This window comes from Podarcis filfolensis (assembly GCF_964270895.1).
Source record: "Podarcis filfolensis genome assembly, chromosome: 1".
Classification (NCBI taxonomy): domain Eukaryota; kingdom Metazoa; phylum Chordata; class Lepidosauria; order Squamata; family Lacertidae; genus Podarcis; species Podarcis filfolensis.
In genome coordinates, this window is record NC_139604.1 from 61,000,853 (window position 1) to 61,023,842 (window position 22,990).

Consider the following 22,990-nt stretch of genomic DNA (forward strand, 5'->3'; position numbering starts at 1 on the left):
CTATATTGCATTGCTGGGAAGGGAGCATTGTGCTTAACTTTTGGCTAACACATTTCCCTCTGATCAGCTGCCTGCATTTCCTAAGAAAGCCTTATTCTTACTTTACACCAGTGTATCACACAGAGATATAGGGTTGTATTCAACATAGCACTAAGTTCCTTCAGTGCAAGGATTTCTCCTTGTACAATGGAACTCTCTCCCTTTCTCCCCCCCCCCCGTGTGCCCTCCGAATTTGAGGGGTCATGCAGGGCCTGCATTACGGGAGGAGGGGGAAAGTCCCATTGCGCTGTCACGGTTATTTAGTTGCATGCCATACCTTTCCCCCACCCTTTTTATTTCACATACTTTGCTTGCTGTGAGGCATTGCATTCTTATAACTATGATTCAAACCTGGCTCTTTCATTAACTGCAGTGTGAGTTACATAACCCAGGGAGGTTGCAGGTTCAAGATCTATATATGTATCTGCTTTGGCATTTAAGTGAAACAGCTATAAGGTTTCCTTATACAGGAGGCTCCTCAGCTGCTGCGACTTCTTAGAGCCCCCATTAAAGTCTAGGAAATAAGCCAGCTTCCTCTTGCTTAGCATCTGGCCCACTAAATCTTCTTAAAGGGTTCTTTGCTGCTTTATGCAGTAAAGATGCCTACATTTTTAAAGTTCAGTGGTGCTGTCTGTTTAGAGCAGATATTCCACACCACTCTGAAATCCTCATTTTTGCAGTATTGGCATCCAAGACCTGTGGTTTCTGAAGAAGCATATAGCTGGCTGTTGAATCCAAGGGTCAGTGTCTCTTGACCTCCTTTAGCCACATTGGATGGCTAAATGTTTGAGATGGCACAGAAATGTACTCTGAGTGCTACTTATCTAGCCCCAACAGCTGGTTGCGTTCAGAAGCAGATGGCGCGACACTTGTATGCCCAATGAGGTCAGGGCTTATGATGGCAATCTGTAGATCCTTTGTGTCCCAGGGAAGGTTAGTAATGAAGGGGATGCTAAAGTTAGTGCTCTCTTTCTTTGAATTAACATTCCGGTGTTCTGTGCCTGTGGCTAAGTAGCTAAAGCTGCATTGAGTGCATGCGTTGAATATGACAGAGATCTGTGGTTTTGGTATTTTATGACATTTTATTGATTTGGAGTCTGTTTTCTTCCAAAAGTCATAAAATACAGAAAATGCCATAAAATGCCAATTAAATCTGCTGTCTGACATACAGTTCTAGGGACCGCTTCCCCCCTCTAGATTGCTAAACTAATAATATAAAATGATTCATGTGGGATGCCCAAGTGAGAATGTGGTGGACTCACCCACTAAAAACCACAAACTGTGATTTATGAGTCTTTTGCGTTTTAGAAACTGTGTTTTTCTTCTGGAAACTGGTAGCAAGTGCTATAGACCTTAAGCTATCACATATTGTCTAGTATGCTACACATCCTGAACTGTACTCAGCCCTCACATCAATTATGTGCGTCCCCCCCTGCTATCTTCTAGTATTATACCACCAGCCATAATGCACCAAGTCCAACAATAAGAGATATTTGCATACCTGCCAAGGACATGTGTAATTCTCAGTGAGTACCAATAATCTGGAGCAGGGTGTAGAGTCTGTGGCCCTCAGATGTTTGTTGGGCTCCAGAATAGACAATGTGGTCAGTGCTGATGGAACCAGGAGTTCAATAACATCTGGCTAGTTACTGATCTAGATCTTACACATTGCAGAGGATGTGGTAAAACTGTCTTGGCTTGAGCACTTCAGCCTGTAGGAGGGAACTGACATGTCTGACCCTTCATACAATAATGGTGTTAAATATACTAACAATAATCTCTCCACATAGAAACTTAGTACACAAGGAAAACGGCTTACTAGGATTGCATAATAAGGGTGGTATGAAACTAAGTTTTATTCTGGATAGACCCACTGAAATTAATGGGCCTAACTTAGTAATGTTCATTAATGTCTGTGGGTCTACTCTGAGTAAAGCTTAGTTGACTCCCACTCTTAAGTTGGAACCATTTTCCCTATCATCCAGTTTTGTTTGTTTGCATGGAACAGTCTGTCATGTGAGCAGGCCATTAGGAGAACCCCAGCAATATCCTCCCAGTAATAGCCTTCAGAAACACCATCCGCTAAGGTAGGGAAATGGTTAGGAAATATAGACAAGCAGACTGAGAGAGGGCAAAGATTAAAATAAAATAGAAAATTGCAATGAAAACACAAACAACATCCTTATGGAGGAAGGAAGGAAATATGGCAAGGCGGGGATCTAAAAATGAGTTAGTCTGAAAATAAGGGTTTGATCTGGGAAGCAAACATTGGAGGCAAACATATGCCAAGCACTTGGCACACAGAATTAGCAGCAGACAAGCGACAGTCCCCTGCAGTAATAGCTTTCACAGTGCTCTCCCTCCCATCCCCCCCCAATAGATATCACTAAGTTGTGACACTGTCAAACAAAGCCCTATGACAGAGGTTATTTTCTGTAATTCACAATACTTGTCTGCTATGTTTGCAGTGGCAATTGGTCAACCAGGAGTGTGAGTCATATGATTAATATGCTCTGCGTCTCCTCCTCTTTCAATCTGGTCCAAAATTGCTAAGATTTTGTTTGCTTTCAATTTAGTGTTAAAGTAATGCAATCACTGAAATAAAAGTGACTAATAATGTTAGTTGTTGACTGCATTCACACATAACACTAAGCCCTAGACCATAGAATTACATACATAAGCTCCAGGCTCATGCACTCCTCCCCCTCTCTTGTCCTCCACCTTTCACTTCTCTTTCAACTTTGTTTTTCGCCCTCATTACTTCTAAACTCAGACAAACTATTGCACGTGCTAAGAATGGTTTATTCTTTGAAATGAATCAACTCCAACCTGTGGTAAATGATCCTACCTTGTTTCAATAAACCCTGGTGAAACCATGGTTCAGTAAACCAAGGTTTCAGTGAACCACAACTACTGGTTTGGACACCAACATTTTATTTGTATGCTGCCTTTCCATAACTTACAACATACTTAGAAACATAACAAAAGAAGTCATAAACAATAAATAAAATACATCAAAAAAGTACACAACCAAATTGAACAATTTCCACATAAATCATAAGATCTAAAAATAAAATACAAAAAAAATAACATCCACAACAACCAAAAACTCCTAAACAATACCCCAACCCTATGGGAAACCATGGTTAGTTGCTGCTTAAGATGATATGTAAACCAGGCCATTGCACTAGCCAAAATTAAGTGCTTGTGGGAAGAAAAGAGGCTTGCAGGACTCAAGGTTGCAATGTAATTTGAAGGAACCCTGTTGTAAAAGTAGTAGGAAGTTGCAGTATAAACTACTTCATTTTCCTCCCCTTGCTCCTACAGAATCGTAGCATATAAAGGCTTAAAAAAAACCGCCAGCATAGTGATTCTTAGCCTATAGGTACTCCCTCAGCAAACTTCTCTAGATACCATCTTAGCCATGGAAAACTTCTGTGGTGAAATATGTCTCACTGCAATGTAAGATTAATCTTCTTTATGAGCTTCTGTGTGGATGGTTTGCATTGGGATTGTGTTGTCTCAAAGCATAAATCTTTCTTATATCAGCAGCCTGCAGTCCCACTGAACCACAGCAAAGTGCATTTTTATTCTCCTCCTTATTTATCATTTGAATTGGGAAGCTTACTTGAAAGCAAACCGTAAGAATTTGTCGTGGTCCATGCCCTGAGCCTGTCTAGTCTTCATTGCGCTTTGGCCCATTCCAGTTAGCCTTATAACCTGCATATATTTCCATGTTAGAGCATAACAAAAGACGAGGCTGTTTCTAAGGGTGGGTTTTAGGAAAATGAACAGGGGTAGAAGTGGCTGGATTTACTAGTGGTTTTTTGTTTAGCTACTTAGTACATATGCAGCTTCTCGAGGGAAGGTGGTGTTGTACTTTCCATAGCATTTTAAAATTGGGATAAAGGGTCAGCAGTGCCTGCTATGGAAGTTGCCATACAAATATGAAAGAACATAAAATGGGAAGTTGGCCTGCAGCTGGAACTCTTTTAAATATATGCTCCTTGCTCCCTACACTCATGGTTCTGATTTAGGTTGCATACATATGGCATTTTATTCTAGAATCAATGGTAGCTCACACACAATCTAGATTGAATGTTTTTATGTATGCCTATTTGAAAAAAAAAAGATGTAGGCAGACTTGAAAGGTGTGTGTATGTGTGCATATCCACACCTGCCCAGTTACATTGTGAGTGGGCATATACCAAATTCACAATCGTCACTTGATTCACCTGGGACTTGTACAGGGAGGGAAATGCATGAATAACCTAATCAAGGGAAAGGAGTTCAAACACATATTTGCAAACCACACCACCCTTTGTGGACAGCAGAATCAATCTAGATTAAGAGCAGCAATTTGAGGACATAACTGAGGAAAAAAACTACAATTGGTTAGTGTGCACACGGCCTCATATCCAGTGCCAGATTTATGTATAGGCTAAGTAGGCTGAAGCCTAGGGCCTCTAAATCTAGGGGGCCTTACCAGCCTGCCCTTTCCCCAGTGCCGCAGTCTCCCCTCTCCCAAAATTGTAAACCCAAGACTTCATGCAAGGGCAGGGCAACTCAGGCCCAGCAACTATTAGACTCAGGGCTAGCCAGTGGGGCCTAATTTGAAGCAGTGGGGGTGCAACTTGATTTTTTTTTGTTTTTGTAGGGCCCCAGTTCACAGCCAAAGTCTGCAAAATCTTATAGATATAAATAAAATCCATCAAGATTGCCCTGGTGCAGGGGCCCCCTTAGGAGCGGCCTGCGGGGCCCAATTTGGCCCAATTGCTCCAGTTGCCTTAAGGTCAGCCCTGATGAGACTGTACAGGGGTTGGACTGACAAGCCCTGCACCTTCTAGGTCCCTGGTGTCACCATTCAGAGTACAGACTCGAGGACTTGTTATGGAAATAAAGGGGGGCACTTACTGGAAATCAGTTTTGTCACCTCTTCCCCCCCAAACCCCGAGACAATGAGCCCAGCCACCTTTTATTCACAGTTGCATAAGCATTACACTACAGCATGGTCATAAACTTGTATGTTCAACTGCTGAAATATACACCCAATATGTAGCTATGGAGATTTATGTTACTGCTTTATGAACGTACACTGTGTTTTATGAATGCACTCTGTATTTTGTGAATTACCTAAGAGCCACCAATAGGGAGCTCTAGAATCTGACAGCTAACCAATTGGGTACTACCAAACAGTGACCCCTATTGCTGAAAGCAGGTAACCAGCAGGGAATGCTTCAGCTTAGCCTTTGCGCTGTTTACTGAACACCCCCTGCTGTGCAGATAATGGATAAATTGTATCCCTTCTGGCATCTTAGCCAACTCTGGTGCACCAGAAGCACAGAATAGCAGCAAATAAAATTCGCTCATACGTCAGCAACTGATAAGACTTGTCAACCAGTTCTCCCAAAGTCTTCCTAAATTATAAAGCTCCAAAATACAGGCCAAAAGAGAGCAGGTCTGGGAAGAGTGAGGTATACAATGGGCACCACCAGTGAAAAGGCCCTGCTCCATGTAACTCCTGTCCTGTCATTTGATAGAGTGCCCACTTGCCCTCCTTCTTGACATGGAATGCTCTCTATTGGAGTCTCCAGGCCCAGTACAAAGGCCATAAGAAGGGAGAGCAGGGACCTTGAAGTTTCCAACAGCTGTTAAGCAAGCAAGCAAGCAAGCACACAGGTCACCTTTGTCACAGTCAGGACACCTATGTCCTGGCCAGGTCTGCACCCAATCTTTTTTTGTAGAATCTTGTTTGTCCTCAGTAACCAAAATTATATTATCAACATACAGTGGTACCTTGGGTTACGAACACTTCAACTTACTTTTTTTGGGTTACGAATGATTGTAACCTGGAAGTAAGTTGTCCGAGCTCTCTGAGGCCTCCACGGATGCTTCAGAGAAGGTTTGGGAACCTTCAAGCTTCCAAGAGGTCCAAAGTTTAACCTTAGAGGATGTTAAATGCCATGAAAGCTGAACTTGATTCCTTAGAGAGGAACAAGACATGGGAACTAGTTCCAGGCCTGCCCAGGCCACAAAAGGTTTACAAAGTTCAATTATTGCAAAAGTTTTCCAGTGTTAATTTTATGCATTTTTTTTAAAAAAATCGCCATGGTATTTAACAATAATATCTTATGTCCTTTAGAGGAGAAATTGTGAACTGTAGATTTTTAAATACCCGTCATCATCCTTGGCCTCACTCAATTTTGTTTATAACACTCTTCCATTTTCTTCTAGTTGTGAGGGTGGGGGAAGGGGAGGGGCCTCACAAGTGGAGTTGCCTAGGGCCTCACTTCATCTAAATCTGGCCCTGTGTCATTTCCCCCACATCACAGAATGTTGAAAAGAACAATATGCATGTAAGATCTTGATACACATCTACTGCAGTTACCCCTGAATTCGGGGAAAGCTGGATGCAACACAAGTTCCATTTGTCGCCTTTGAAAAGCCTCTTTTTCTCAAGCCACGCAGAAGAGCCTGTAGTTGCATTTGCTGCTGTTTGTTTTTTTATCAGAATAGCGGGGGGGGGGATGAGAGTAATGCCATTTTAACTGCTGCTTAGTTGTCTAATGCTGCGTTGAAGTTGATCATCAAGGATTATTTTTATGGAAGTGGAATTGGCTTGCTTAGCAACAGCAGCTCCCTAGGGAACAAACAAAAAGACCAGAGAGGCAGCAAAGGGTTTATTTTCTGCAAAAGGAAAGAGGAATAGAGTGGGAACAAGAGAGGATTCCCTGCAGCACTTGGGGTGGGGGCTGTGCATAGGAACAGCAGGAGCCAGCAAGACCCAAATACTAATTTGCTTTTATGTTCTTAAAAAAGTATACTGCTAAATTAAGAATCGGACTGTGTCACCTTTCCCTGTAACTTCCCCTGTTGCAGAATGCAGCACACGCACACAGAATAATCCTTCTCACTTTGTACCACATATACTGCTTGAGCAGCAGCTTAGGGAGAGGCTGGCGCTTAGAAATAGCAAACACTTATGTCCCCATTCCTGCCCTTCCCCCCACATTCTTTTGCATCATGTTCAGTTTCCCTACACATCACATTTTCAGTACAAATTCAGCAATTGACTATGTCAGGTACCATTTATATACAGCAGACATTATGCAGAAAATAGTAAGAGCCACTGTGGTGAAGAGCTCTGGGTTCAAATCCCCATTCAGTCCCTCAGTGACTTCGGCACAGTCACTATCTCTCAGTGTAGCCTACCTCATAGGGTTGTTTTGAGCATGAAATGGTGAACGGTGGGTGGGGGCGGGGACCATTTATATTGCTCTTAAGCTCCTTGGTAGGAAAGGTGGGATAATAAAACACAGTGTGACGAAAGAAACATAGAATGACACTGACTGGTTAAGATTTAAATTTTAAGTCAACTGAAACTTAGCAGCACAGATATTGACTTGCAAAACCCAGATATTACTTTCCCCCCTACATATAAAATCATGTAATACACTTGTGAGGCCTGATTTTGGAAACAATTGTCAGTTGCTCTTCTTACTTGCCTCATGGCTTCTGAGTGTTTTAGGGCCAGACTAGATGTGACCTGCGGTCTTTCCCATGATTCTCTCTCTTTTTCTAACTAGAAGCAGTCTTGGGACACTGGGGGTCTGAGTGGAAGGGGGGGGGGACTAGTTAACCCTTTCCCCTCTGTCCATTATCCTGCTCAAAATTACTGTGTTTTTCCGTGTATAAGACTCGGGATTGTTGTTTTTTACCAAAAAATTAGGTTTAAAATCTTGGTTCGTCTTATACAGGGGTAGTGTTGAGGGGTGTTTTCTTAATTTGGAATCCCCCAAAATAGGGGGTGTCTCATACATGGGGGCATCTTATACACTGAAAAATATGGTATCTCCCAGTTGCTTCCCATCTACATTCACTTGACATTTCTTTTTTTTTTTTTATAATATATTTATTGAAGTTTTCAAATAAAGCATATATTAGATAAGCACCATTTATCATTGTCCATTTAACATCTCTCAATTGTTACATGGGACTCCCCCACACCTCCCGCATACACTTACATCATTATTAAATTAATTTCAAACAAATTATCATTTAACTCATCTTAATTAATAATCTTAATTTGGTTTGACATATAATTCAGCCTTAAATCTAATTTAATGGTAGACAATTGTCTGCACTGGCATCCAATTCAGCACTCAGCCAAATTACAATATTTTTGTAAATAAATCTTAAATTTCCTCCAGTCTTCTTCCATCCTTTCTTCTCCCTGGTCTCGAATTCTGCCGGTCATCTCAGCTAATTGCATATAGTCCATCAGTTGCATCTGCCATTCTTCCACAGTGGGTAGCTCCTGAGTTTTCCAATTCTTGGCAATTAATATTCTTGCTGCTGTTGTTGCGTACAAAAAGAATGTTCTGTCCTTTTTTAACACACTCTGGCCGACAATACCCAGGAGAAAGGCCTCTGATTTCTTAGTAAAGGTGTATTTAAACACCTTTTTTAATTCATTATATATCTTCTCCCAAAAGGCCTTCACTCTAGGGCACTTGACATTTCCTATGAGGAAAAAAGCAGCAGGGAAGGTGTTATTTCATAGGAAAATGTCTAGCAAGGAAAAGATTGTTAGTCTTCTATGTTATTCCTCACCCTCAAATTTTCAGGGGTTTTTTTAATAGTGGAAATATACATATGGCTACCTGAAAATCCTAGTTTGATAGCCCTCAGATACATTATCACTACAATTTTATTTCAGCAACTACCAATATTAGAAGCATTTTTTAAAAGTACCTCACTTATGTTTTTAGTGCACCTGGGAGATTTTCTAATGTGCCTCAGGACTGAATATTCCACTACTTTTGAATGTTTAAAAAACTCGTGTCTTCCCAAGAGCCTCTCTCTCTCTCTCTCTCTCTCTCTCTCTCTCTCTCTCTCTCTCTCACACACACACACACACAGAGAGAGAGAGAGAGAGAGAGAGAGAGAGGAGAGAATGAGAATATATTCCACAGATGTGTACATAGAGGAGAGCCACCCTTTCTCCAAAACAAGAAGGCCAAGTGTTACTGCAAAGTTAGATAATGGAATATCTGCTAGGTAAAAGTCTGTGAAAACACAATGAATGTCTGTTCTTGCTGAAGCTAATGCAAGCATCCCCCATAGCTGCAGTGCTCGCAGGTCACTGATGTGGTTAGAGCCTTGGTTCTCCTGATCAATTCTTTGACCTCTTTCCATATGAACCTCAGCCACAAGGCTAATAATATTGTCTGTACTTTCGTGACTTTGGCCTAGTTCTCACTGAGGTGGTCTGGACTTTGCTGCATCTGCCTGCAGGTGGGACTCACATGACTGAGTTCTTTTCCACACATAGAAAATTGGGTGTGTGGTGTGAAGAGTTTTCTATGCGCAGACAATTTTCTTACGTAGCGAAACAATCAGTCATGTCTCACCTATGTCAGAAATGGTACCATTCAGGCAAAGATTTACCTCCTCAGTGAAAACTAGGTCTGATTCCTTCTATGCATGAATGCATATGCTGTGAAGATGAAACAAATATTGATGTCTCTGGGCTTTTGTTTCTCTCCCACCCATTCTTCTCTTGACAGTTTTTTATCATGCTGTTAATTATATTTGTGCTGGAGCTCACTGTCGTGATTCTGTTCTTCGTCTACACCGACAAGGTATGTCAAACTATTTCTTCTTCTTCTTTTCTTTCCCCTTCAGCAAATTTGCTTGCCCCCTTTCCTCATATAAATAAGCCATGAAGCCTTTGCCTTGGCACGCATACCATGTTTTCTTAAGAGACCACCTCATATCAGAAATAGTGCACACAGAATACAAAAGTGCTCTTCTAGGACATTGGTCCCCTCCTTCTCCCTCTCAGTTCAAGGTCAGACGTATTCAGAAATATTAGCAACACATTTATGATTTAAATACAGAGAATTCTAATCAGGAAAGGCTGATGAAAACTCATGCACTAAAAGGCAGATAGTAATCACATTAAGATGTTCATTAGTAAGGGTATTTATGTTGCTGTGAAAGTTTCTTAATTGGATATTGTTGTAGACATTCACCAGGAAATGAGAAATTGGGCTTTGTTGGTATGTAAATGTTGACAATTTTTACCTGGTTTTGTTGGAATTGTTAACAGAGAAGGCTCCTTTGATGATGCTGTCAATATGTCTCGTCAGACAAGCTCTACCTAGATGACTAGAAACAGTATTTATTCAGAACTGCAACTGTAGCTGTTAGGCTTTGTATACACTAAAGCGTTAATGTGTACAAATCTGATTTTTCCTTGTGCCTCTTTGTGACGTTTCATCTGCACATTAGTGCTTTCAGTTTAAATCTTTCTCAGTGTTTCTCGTACACACTAGTAGGTGGTGCTTGGTAGGATGTATTCTGTGTTGTTACTCCTTCCCCTCAATTACTGCTGTTTGCCCACTGAAAGTTCTCAAAACCTGAGGCCCTTTGTAGGTATTCACGCAGTATGCATACATCTTTTCTTTTTTTAAAAAAGATGTTTTGTTCATGGAATTCCACAGTAATGAGCTTTCACCAAATGTTTCAAACAAAGCAGGCAATTTTGTATTTTTATCCTTTTTTACATATTTTTCAATTTATGGGTTTTGCACAAAGCAGCAGTTTCAAAAATAAATACATATCTGTGGGTTGTGTGTGCCCACCCCGCCATGTAGAGAAGCAGCAACCCATCAGTGAGCTCCTCGTCAGGGCAAACAAAATTCGGGTAGGCAGATGCATGGGCACCTCCAAACCACAGACACTCTATGAATACCAAAAACACAGAAAGCTGCATAAAACCATATATTTTACAAACAAGTACATATAGCCAAGGTGGGATGGGAAGTGGGATTTGGAGAAGAGGGATTTTGAGATACTGTAAGTGTTCTTCTTTTTCATTTCCCCTTTTCCTTTCCCATCTCCTGTTGATGCAAGAGCAGTTCCGTTCAAAACAGCTTTTCTTAAAATATATATATATATGTGCCTTCAGCAACAACCAGTGAAAATAGACATGCTGCATGCTTTCTCTTGGGCTGATGAAAACCAAATGGCTAGGTTGTGCTCAGGCAATGAGGAAACAGACATGAGGGTGATAGATGGCACCCAGCAAAACGTCAGCACACACTTTTTTTTAAAGTCCATACAATGTGTTTCAGTGTGCCAATATGTGGGTACCAAGAGATGTTCTGCTGGATTCCACTGTCCTCATTTTATTGGTTTATCCATGGATTGGGAAAACCCAAATTAATTGGAGAGAAAGCTGCAGGTTGCCACTAGGATAAGATTGACATCATGTAGATGATGCGAAAAATATGCACACATGGGGTGCATCAAATCCACTTTAAACTGCTGTGTGCTCATAACCTTAATCCCAGTGCTTTTCCTGATCTTTTCTTGTTTTAAGTTAAATTGTCAGCTCCCTCTTTCTTCCCTTCCCACCTTCCCCTCCTTGTCCAGCCATGGAGACTAGATAACCTCCCCCCACCCGGTTGCTGGCTTCTCTTGTCAAGAGTAGAGGTTCAGCAAATACTCTGCCCCCTTGTTCCCTAATAACCTGGTGTGCGTGAAAATATGGGGCAACAAAAAGACACAATCTGTCCCCCACACCAGCCTGCTTGCTTGTCCCATGTAGCGAATTATGAGATAAAAATGCTTAAATTTCCTGGCCACACACACACACACACACTGAGTAGCTCATTCTAACCAGTATTGGCAGGTTCCCATTGGGCCTGGTAGAGCAGAAGGCAGAGAGACCAACAGCAGAGCAAATGGTAGGCAGAGCCAGGTAATTCTAGTTTTGTCCATGTCCTCCTCCCTACTGAGTTCCACATGGGCAAAACTGAGCCTAAGGAAGAGGAGGCAGGCAGGCAGGCAGGGCTGCTCCAAGGCTGGTAATAAGAAGGCAGATTGAGGTTGGTGGGGCAGTGCCCACTCCGCTGATTCTAATTATGTAACTAACCTGTGAGGTATGTTTGGCTGAAATGCAGTGATTTACCCAGGGTTTTCAACATCCAAGCCCATTAGGTTAGTCACAGTACCACAGAGACTCCGCCGAAAGACCCAGAATTGTGTTTTTTGCATTGTAAAAGAAGCCAATTGCCAGAGAGATGCGCGTTCAGAGTTACCATGCCAGATGATTTATATTGTCAGTGGTAATTTTAAATTACTCACATGCTGTAATAACTCATGAATTAGCTGTTGCCTCTTAAGAGGGAGGCTTGTGCATAATAGAAAACAGATTAATGAAGGGATCTCTACAGCGTGCAGCAGTATTCAAAAAATAAAAAATAAAAAAGAGCTAACACCACACTTGGTATGCTAAAAAGGGGGAAATAATGAAGAAAGTTATAGTGTCATTATGTGATTCAAAGCCTGTGTGCTTTTGGAGGGGGGCTGTTTACTGGGAATAAAGCATAGAGCTGTCCCACTTCACAAACACCCCTCTGCCCTAATCTCTGAAAAGACAATGAAAACCATTAGAAGGACCTGGGTGAGATGGTATTTCAGTGAGATTGTTTGGGGAAATAAAATGTTCAGAGCAATATATATGTAGACTACATCAGTGATAGACCACTCATAACAAAGACAACATAATTAAAAGAGGGAAATAGTTGCAAATTGCTATGTATAAGTATGTAGTCTGTTCAGGCATTGCATTATGAGGTTTAGGGTTATCTTATATTGCATTATGCTTATGACGCTGAAGTCTTGCCCAGACACAGTGTATTGTTGTGAGGGGTTTTGGGGGGGGGGGCTAAACCCTAGAAATTAATAAATGGTAGTATTTTGATTATTTGTGATATGAATGAAAAAACCATGCTGCAGAACTAGGCCAGACTAGGAATCTCTGAGCTGGGTTATGCAAACTAACCTGGCCTAGCAGAGGTGTTAACATGACAAAAGGTGTTGATGGCCCATCTAAGAGGAATTTTGGGTCTGGGCAGACAGTGGTTGCCAAGGTGATGGTGTGTGTGTGTGAGGGAGGTCACAGGAAAAGGGTCCTGGAAAGAATGAGAGAAGAAAGACAGAGATCCATCTTGGGCAGGCTGGCTGAAGGCTGGCTGGGAGAGATGTCTTTGACTCCAGTGCTGCACTGCTATGGGGAACAGCCCAAGCTGACTGTAGCTGTCAATATGAGAATAAATCGTATTTCTTAAAGCTACAACAGTCTCCGACATGTCTTCAGTTCTCCTAAGGAGCACAAATGGTGGGTGAGCACCTAGAACCCTCTGGAACCTTGCTACTGCTTGGCAGAGAGAGGGGGGAGGCACCCAACTTTTCTAACAGTATGTATCATGGAAAGATGAAGGAGGGGGTTCTATTGTTTCACCCCCCCCCCATATTCTTCAAATTGGTTAGCTGAGCGAGTGGGGTGAGGAGCATTTCTTTGAATTTGCTCCTCTACTTTTGCTTGCTGCTCTCCCGTTAGTATCCCCATCTCAATAGAGTTAGTTACCATTGGCTGACCAGCCTGCCTGCCTAATAGCTAATGGTACAATTTCAGATAAATGATTATTTTCCTTAGCTATACAGCCCTTAACAATAGTAGTGAGGGCAGATGGACATATCTCCAGGGTTCCTGTAGTGAAGCAAGAGGTGAGAATGTATATCTGTATGGTCTATGTAGCTTTCACCAAGAAAGATAATTTATTCCTCTGTGTTACATGCAGTCCAATTGTAGCATAATTTCTGGCTTTAATATTAATATTGTATCTTTTCCAGAATGCACCATTAAAAATGTGACTTAGCCACTTTACAATTGTGGCAAAAGGTTATTTTAAAATGTATCTAAAATAGAAAACAAAAGGCATTATTTAGATTATTTAGATTGCATAAGGATATCGGGCTACTGGATATTAAGCTATATTTTGGTTCTATCTTCTTTATGGAAATAATAAAATGATCATAAAAGGTATGGCCAGATATTGTATTTATTGAAATCCTAAAACAGTGGCTCTTGAATATTTGAAAGCTCAAAACTTGCAAGTGGATTTTGAACTAGTGAATAGTTTAATGGCTATAACAAGACAAGTTATAGCATCATTATGGAAATCACCAAGAATCCCTTTCAATATCAAGTTGGTATGAGTGAGTTTGAACAGTAGCATTTTTGATGATGCTTACATATTATAAGAGATTTAAGAAAGGACATTTGCCAGACAAGTTTATTAAAAAGTGGAATTCATTTATAAATCACTGGAGCATGAAATGAAATATCAAGATAGTATTCTGTCATATGCATTATTCTCATTGATGTAAGTTTGGGCTATATGGATTGGTGTAAGTTTCATTTATACTTTATAAATATTGTATTTTGTCAGAAAATAGAATGATTTATGTTTTGGGACAATTTCTTTTAGATGTATTTGTAATTTCACATAATAGTGGTTTCATGGGAGACTCTTATCTCTACCCTCCTGGTAGAACATAGGTTGCTAACTCTGTAGACACTCAGCAAAGGACTTGGTGTATTTTCTGCCTGTGATTCTATGACATGCTTCAGGGAGGAATGAAAGAAAAGTCAGCCTTCAATGGCAATGTGTACTGTTGTTCCTCAGGAAGGAAAGAAGGGAGGGAGGGACTGCCAGGAGGTTAGATATGAAGTACAAGTTAACCTTTTCAAACCCAGCTGTCCATTATACCCTGATAGCTAGTTTTCTATGAAGATTTTGTGTGTGTGTGTGTGTGTGTGTGTGTGTGTGTGTGTAGCTTGCTTAGTTGTGTGAGTGTCCACTTGCTGACAGTTTGAAATGGTGCTTCCAAGAAGTAGGTTTAACACATGAGCACTAGGCTTCAATGTCACTCTAAAGTATTACAAAATGCACTGGTTGAGGATGCAATCCTAACCCCATTTATCTTGGAGTAAGCCCCAGTGAATTCAGTAGGACTTGCTTCTGAATAGATGTGGTTAGGGATGGTGCTGTAAATGAAGTTATAGGACTTGAGAGATACAGAAGCTATTCATACCAGGCATTACAGTTTCAACCCTTAGCAAGGGTTCTGTTCTTTCTGTAATTGATAGCATGTCTGGGATTTACCTTAAAATGAATCAAGCATCATTTAAACAGATTTTCCTTGTCCCAGGAGGTGGCAATTTGTGCTTCATCAACAAGGGCAGGAAATACATCACACAAGATGTTGTTGGTATCAATCTCTCTCCCAAAACCTTCTCACAAATGAGTATAGCCACAAGGCAGCAGAAGTTTAGGATCAGAGTTTTCCTTCTCCTAGATGGGCTACCTTCCCAGGTTGATGAGCCCCATCTGCCCCTCATTTCCCTTTACAGCTTGTGCAGAAACTGCCTTCTTGACCATTGTACCCACTATTGGTCTTGTCCACTCAATCTGACCTGTTTGAGATAGTGGGTTTGAGACCCATCAGCTGCCTTCACCTGGTTTAGCTGGCCAGTTGAAGCTGTTTCCCAGGTTGTGGCTGCTCTTTCAACCTGACAGCTACTAGAAGCCACAGGTGAGATCTGAGTACAGGGTGGGAGACCAGAAGTGGACAAAATACCCCAGAAGGAACATGATGTGTCCTCCACCAGAAGTGCTACCCCTCTCCTACCCCATATACCCAATTGATAGGGCACTGCGCGCTCCACCCTTTTTACGGTTCTTGTTTTTGTAAATCAGACTTGTACAGAACAGCCCTTTAAATAGAGAGCTGCCTTCTGATAGCACTTCAACAGAGAAGTGTCCTCTGTCAGGTAGGACCCTACATACCATTTTTAGATTTGTGTGCCCAACCTTCTCCTGACAAGAAGGGGGAAATATTATTTCTTCATTATTTTGTGATGAATACTACTGAATGAGGACAACTTTGATTTGGCTTGCCAAGTTTCTCTCATTAATGGAACTCAGCGAAATAGATTCAAAGGCCTGGAATATTACCACTCACGTCCAAAGCAAGGAGAATTGGGTTTATACCATGAATAAATCAGGCTCAGTTGGTGTCTTGTGTACTGCATGTATCTAGCAATCAAGATGGTATCTGCAGCACAGAGAGCTCTCTTGATCAGTGTTGTTATGCACAGTTCTTCCTTGATATAAAATAGAAAAATAAAGATGGCCACTTTTTGGCATTTGGGAAAGATAAGCAGAAAAATCAGAAAGCTTCCCGTCCTCCCCTAGCTCACGTAACATTAATCTGATAACTTGATCTCACAACTCAAATCATAAATGACATTATTTCCAGCTGGCATTTCTGTTTTTAAAGGATTATCTCCCTTCAGACGCTGATCATTTCTGACTTTTAAAAGGATGGGTTACATGGACTGAGTTGGTCTTTGAGCCCAGTTTAATGCACCTGAGACCTGCAATTTAATTACATGTGTTCCCGAAAGAAAACTACCTCACAAGTAAGAAACTGAGGTCTGCTGATTTGCACTAATGCAAATCAATTTGTGATAGATTTTGCTACTTCACTTTTTCATGGGGATCTCCTCTTTAACCCTTCTATTGCAGCCTGTGCAGAAACTGTGTTAAAATTGGATCAGCAGATTATGAAGTTTGAAGGGATCGTGCCTTAAAACATATCTTTATATTAATATGTAAGTCATCTGTTACAAAACAGACCCTATCTTTGTAACTTGTTATGAAACATGATTCAGCATTCAGATTGCTATTATGTAGGGACAAAACATACTCACGGTATGTTGAGAGCTAATGTATTTATTTATTTGCTTTACAAGAGAGACATGCAGTACTGAGTATTATGAAAAACTCTCAGTGAGTCCTAGAAGATTGTTTAGCTTGCATCAGTTCCTTTTCTTTTCTCATTAGGGAATTTTTCAGAGTTACTTTAATGTTTCCTAAAGGTAGGAGATGCCATTTATACTGAATCAGATCAATGTTGGATTGTTCACAGTACTGGCAGTTACGTCAGTCAACACTTCTGGGTCACAGAGAGGTCTCTTTTATCTAAAGTTCATTAACTGGAAATTGTAGGGATCAAGTCTGGGGCGTTGTTCATGCAAAGTCTTTGTGCTGTTCCTGAGCTAATGGTTTCTCTAATTCGGTTCAATTTCTTCAGAACTTTATTTTGTGACTATGCATATGTCACAAGTTGGGCAAAACAAATATTTCTTTTTGGCTACATCATCTCCTTCAAGTCTTCTTGACGTTGTTGTTGTTGTTTAGTCGTTTAGTCGTGTCCGACTCTTCGTGACCCCATGGACCAGAGCACGCCAGGCACTTCTGTCTTCCACTGCCTCCCGCAGTTTAGTCAGACTCATGTTTGTAGCTTCGAAGACACTATCCAACCATCTCGTCCTCTGTCGTCCCCTTCTCCTTGTGCCCTCCATCTTTCCCAACATCAGGGTCTTTTCCAGGGAGTCTTCTCTTCTCATGAGGTGGCCAAAGTATTGGAGCCTCAGCTTCACGATCTGTCCTTCCAGTGAGCACTCAGGGCTGATTTCCTTAAGAATGGATAGGTTTGATCTTCTTGCAGTCCATGGGACTCTCAAGAGTCTCCTCCAGCACCATAATTCAAAAGCATCAATTCTTCGACGATCAGCCTTCTTTATGGTCTAGCTCTCACTTCCATACATCACTACTGGGAAAACCATAGCTTTTACTATACGGACCTTTGTTGGCAAGGTGATGTCTCTACTTTTTAAGATGCTTCTTGACGTACAGGTTTCTAAATAGAAGAAAATCCCTTCGGGATGATGGCTAAATAGCACAGCTGTGATCCCTCTCTTCAAGACCTTATGCCAGCTGCCTGCCACAGTTCATGTTCTGGCTCTCTTTTAAACCTCTTCACTTCTGTTCTTGACTATACTACTTCTACCATCTCGCCTCATTTCCTTGACATACCATTAAAAAGAAACCAAAACAGCTGGCATAGAAAATTATAGTGACAATAATCTACCCCCTACTTCCTGCCCTGGCCACATTTTGTTGCATTGGCTCCTTACATTTTGTGTTGTGAGGTTTAACATGTATGCATAGAGGGCCTGAGTTAATTCCACCAAGAGTTAAACTTGACATGAGCCAACAGTGTGACGCGGCAGCTAAAAAAGCCAATGCAATTCTGGGCTGCATCAATAGGAGTATAGCATCTAGATCAAGGGAAGTAATAGTGCCACTGTATTCTGCTCTGGTCAGACCTCACCTGGAGTACTGTGTCCAGTTCTGGGCACCACAGTTCAAGAAGGACACTGACAAACTGGAACGTGTCCAGAGGAGGGCAACCAAAATGGTCAAAGGCCTGGAAACGATGCCTTATGAGGAACGGCTAAGGGAGCTGGGCATGTTTAGCCTGGAGAAGAGGAGGTTAAGGGGTGATATGATAGCCATGTTCAAATATATAAAAGGATGTCACATAGAGGAGGGAGAAAGGTTGTTTTCTGCTGCTCCAGAGAAGCGGACACGGAGCAATGGATCCAAACTACAAGAAAGAAGATTCCACCTAAACATTAGGAAGAACTTCCTGACAGTAAGAGCTGTTCGACAGTGGAATTTGCTGCCAAGGAGTGCGGTGGAGTCTCCTTCTTTGGAGGTCTTTAAGCAGAGGCTTGACAACCATATGTCAGGAGTGCTTTGATGGTGTTTCCTGCTTGGCAGGGGGTTGGACTCGATGGCCCTTGTGGTCTCTTCCAACTCTATGATTCTATTCTATTCTATGATTCTATTTCCCCCCAGAGGAAAATACATGCAATTTCAAGAAGACCCATTTCACTGTCCCTGCCATAGAATTATCACAAGCATCCCATCATATCACCTTTCCATCAACCTCACTCCACCCATTTGAAGGGCAAATGTGAGTGTAACATTTTCAGAGTCACAGGGCTTATTACAGGCACATTATTTTCAGAGTGTTAACTCTGTAAATAATGGGTCAGTGATAACTTATTCTGCCCTTCTACATTTAACAGCTGTATTTATATTTCTATTATGGATGTTCTACCAAAGGCAAAAATAAAGGCTAGATTTACTTACTTTTTCAGTGTTAAATATCATTCCCTATTTGGCTTATTTAATCAGTTGTCCCCCATTCTTCTGATTTATGCATAGAACTTTAGTATTACTATTTAACACTTCCAAAACGAGAATTATAAGCCCAGGGTTCTTTTTTTTTTTTTTTATTCAGTAAAGGTCAAAAGAATTCTTCTTTACAAATACAAAAAGTGAGAGTCAGATTGTAGTTTTATTACAGAGATTTGTGTTATTTGGCCTAGCTTGTGGTTTTTGAAAACTCAGATTAGCAAAGATGAAGTTGAACATCCAATTAAAGGCTGCTTAGGGCAGATCCTGATGCTATTTTGGCAAATGTATATATCCACAAGATAATAGGAGAAAACAGAGGCAGGGCACCTAGCAGGGGAGACGAGTTGCTTCACCCTTCCTGTGCTCACCAGTTTTCCCATACATAATCCTCACCCCTTGGCTTCTTTACCTTCAGTTCAGCTTCCCCACAGTTTCATATCCCTACTGGAGATAAAACTGTCAAGGGGCATTTACAGAGAAAAGTCCTTCCTTCCTGTAAATGATGCTCCCCTCACACATTAGATTTACTAAAGAAACATGAGCTTAGGTCTTCCATGTTTTCCTCATAACATGTGGTTCCACCTTTAGGCACAAAAGTACATGGGTGTGTGTGTGCAGAATTCTCTCAAAAATTTCTTCCCTATTTCCAATTATAAATATTGTTAGATTTAGGGATTTGGGGAGCAGAGTATAAATACTCAGTTCAGCAAATTGATACTCGGTATTGCTGCATTAATATAATAATACCTTGGAGAGTTTGGAGTTAGATTTTGTACAAGGATTATACGAAATTGAGTTTCAGAAAGAAAATTTGCAAGGATTTAAAATGGCAAAAGCTGATTTTTAACCATTTCAAACATTTGTCAGATTTTGAATGTGAGTTACCATTTTGTTTAAGCTGGGAATGAGCTGGGTTGAAGGAGGCAAAGTAAAAGTGGCTGTCAGTGCTGGATGTCAAACTTCAGGGTGAGCAGGATCCCTTTGAGAACCGGGCCACAGGTTAGATAGGGTACGTGAGGCAGGAGGAACTTGGCCTACAAGGAAGTGAACAGGCCTAAATTATCACTTACTAGGCCACAAAGAACTGAGTGTTATATTTTGTTCCGGTTTTACAGGCCCATTGAAGTCTAAGACCATGACTGGAATGGAGTAAATTCTCGTCCCTGAAAGCACTACCACATTAGATGTACATGCAGTGATGTACAGGTCCTTCTGAACCCAGAAAGGGGCAGAATGTGGGTGGAACAGGGGTTCAGGCGTGCTTATACATGCTCTGCTGACACACATGGGGGCTGGTAACAGAACCCTCACACAAAATGGTCGCCACCTGTTGTTTTTTCATCTGGGCACTCTCTCCAGATACTGTGCTTTGAGAGTGGCAGCTGCCTTGTACTCCATAGGGAACCTGATGGGAGGAGCAGAATTTGGATCTGATTGCAGCACCCTTGTTTGTAGTATGCACCCTTGAGGCCATACATATCCACTTGGAAAGTTCTGCAACTCCGAAGACATCTGTTGTGATGTGGAGTATGCTAGATAATGGACAGCCACTCCAACCTTAATTTCAGGACCCATGCCAAGGCAAATATGAATCTGTACCACTGGGCCAAGTGGCCTACATAAATGAAAGACACATTGAACACATAGTTTCATTCTCTTGAGATTAGTGCAATGTTTCAGATAGGCTACTGAGAATGAATGTGCCCATAGCAAAATTAAGGATTGAATTGAGTTATTAATCAAGTGCTGCATAAGGTGAATAATTCAAACTGTTCGTACCATTGTAACAATTGTGGCTACTAGCCATGATGACTATGTTCCTCCTCCACATTATTCCATATTCTGAATACCTATTGCTGGAAACCACAGGAGGGGAGAGTCCAGTGCTATATTTAATTCCCCACCTGCGAATGCCCATGCTATTAGATGCGAGGATGCAGAATGGTGTCAGTGTCAACAAAAAGAATGATGGGCACATGCAGACACAGGTATTATTTAAATACAACTAGACATATAAAAAGCATTAGTACTCCCTTCTGGGAATCCCTGACCTTTGGTGCTCATGGCTTAATGGAGTCTCAGAATAAAGCACTAATGCATTAAGAAGGCTCTTATAAACAAAAGTTCAGTTCCATACGAAAAGATACAGTTTCAAGTCTTGGAATCAATGCACCTGCTTGGTACAGGTAGGAAATCCCTTGATTCATGTAATACAATCTCAACTTTTTGACCTCATTGAAACCTTCAGTTGCCCTTTAGCTGTGTATCAACTGTTTTGTTTTATTTTTAAATTAATTGTGTTTCAGTATGCATTTTATATAGCAAAAACTACCTTCCCTGAATTCATTGTTCAAGTGCACTAAAATATCACAGAATCATAGAATTGTAGAGTTAGACGGGAACACAAGGATCATCTCGTCCAACCCCCAGTTAGTTAAAATACATAAACCAGAATCAGATGTAATCAAATATTAGCAGTGATATGACCCACATAGCATTTCATGGAGAGCAAAAATTAAAAGTGCACGCAGTTCCTAACAGCTTGATCATATACTATGAAGTGCATCTCTCAGTTCTAGCAGGGAGCCACTCCTGTGTTGACAACAGGCAGCTTCAGCCTTGCTTCTCACCATAGACTCCCATTAAAGCCATCAAATAACCACAGCAACTTAAGAATGTGTATATGAAACCAACCTGCCTCTCATGTGGGGAGGCCCCAACCACACTCCTCCCTCCCTTCCCTGGCTCTCACCCAGAGATGGGGATCTATAATGAATACAAGAGTGCTCCCTACCCCAAACTCCTCCAAGGGAGAGCCCAAAGGGATAATATCCTTAGTTGTCTCTCCTGTGACATACCCTCCAACATTTCTCCAATGAGAATAGGGACATCCTGTTATAATAATAATAATAATAATAATAATAATAATAATAATAATAATACCCTGTCCATCTGACTGGGTTGCCCCAGCCACTCTGGGTGGCTTCCAACATATATAAAAACATAATAAAGCATTAGACATTTTAAAAAAACTTCCCTATACAGGTCTGCCTTCAGATGTCTTCTAAAGGTCGTACATGTACCTATCTCCTTGGCTTGGGAGTCACATAACTGCATACCCTCTGACATTTCGCTGATGAAAATAGGGATGTCCTAAGGAAAAGCGGGACATTCTGGGATCAAATCAGAAACCGGGACAGCTTCTATCAATCTGGGACTAGCCCTGGAAAATAGGAACACTTGGAGAGTCTGCTGTGGAAGCTGCAAACCTCTGTGGTTTGCTTTCAGAGTTTCTATTGCTGCCCTAGTCAAAAATTCCTGCCTCCATTTTTAACCTCATTGTTTGGATTCTTATAGTTGTTTTACACAATTGTGCGTTATATTTGTGCCATTTCTTTTGCATCTTCCTGATACATTCTCTTTCCTACACCTTTGAAATGAGGTAGTCAAGCCCAGAAGAGTAAAACAGTTAACATGAAAGCAATTTTTCACAACCTAGTGCAATAAATTAATAACTGAGGCAGAACCAACCATGGGTTGGGTGAGGGGGGGGAGATGCATAAAATGAAAAGAAATGATTAGTATTGTGTATTGGAACAGACAGGATATTTTTTATTCATTCCAAGAGCATTTTGAAGTGTCACTATATATTTAAGCCAACATAATGTGTTGACAGTAAGCTGTTCTGTATACATAAAACTGTTAAACAGAGTATAAAATGAATGTTCATGTGCTGTGACTCCACATGGGCCAGTAGATAACAGCCCTCATCTCATATGTTGCAGTTGCCAATGAAAACAAATATTTCAAAGTTACCAGAAATAATAAATAAATAATATGTTCTTAAAAATAGCACTTAATTAAATATAGCCTGAATCCACTGTTATTCTCAACATTTAAATGTGTGGAAGAATTCGTGTTGCAGTAAGAGTCTTTGTGGTCATATGATATGCCCCCATCTTGTCTGCTTGATTGAC

At 41.1% G+C, this 22,990-nt stretch overlaps 1 protein-coding gene across 11 annotated transcripts in view; it reads left to right on the top strand.

The window, feature by feature from the left end:
• TSPAN4 (tetraspanin 4) overlaps positions 1–22,990 on the top strand; it is a 500,953-nt gene that overhangs the window by 440,744 nt on the left and 37,219 nt on the right. For all 11 annotated transcript variants that reach the window (XM_083587764.1, XM_083587762.1, XM_083587759.1 and 8 more), the window contains one exon: positions 9,609–9,683. In XM_083587764.1, the coding sequence (XP_083443890.1) occupies positions 9,609–9,683 (75 nt within the window). The remainder of the gene's footprint in view (positions 1–9,608; positions 9,684–22,990) is intronic.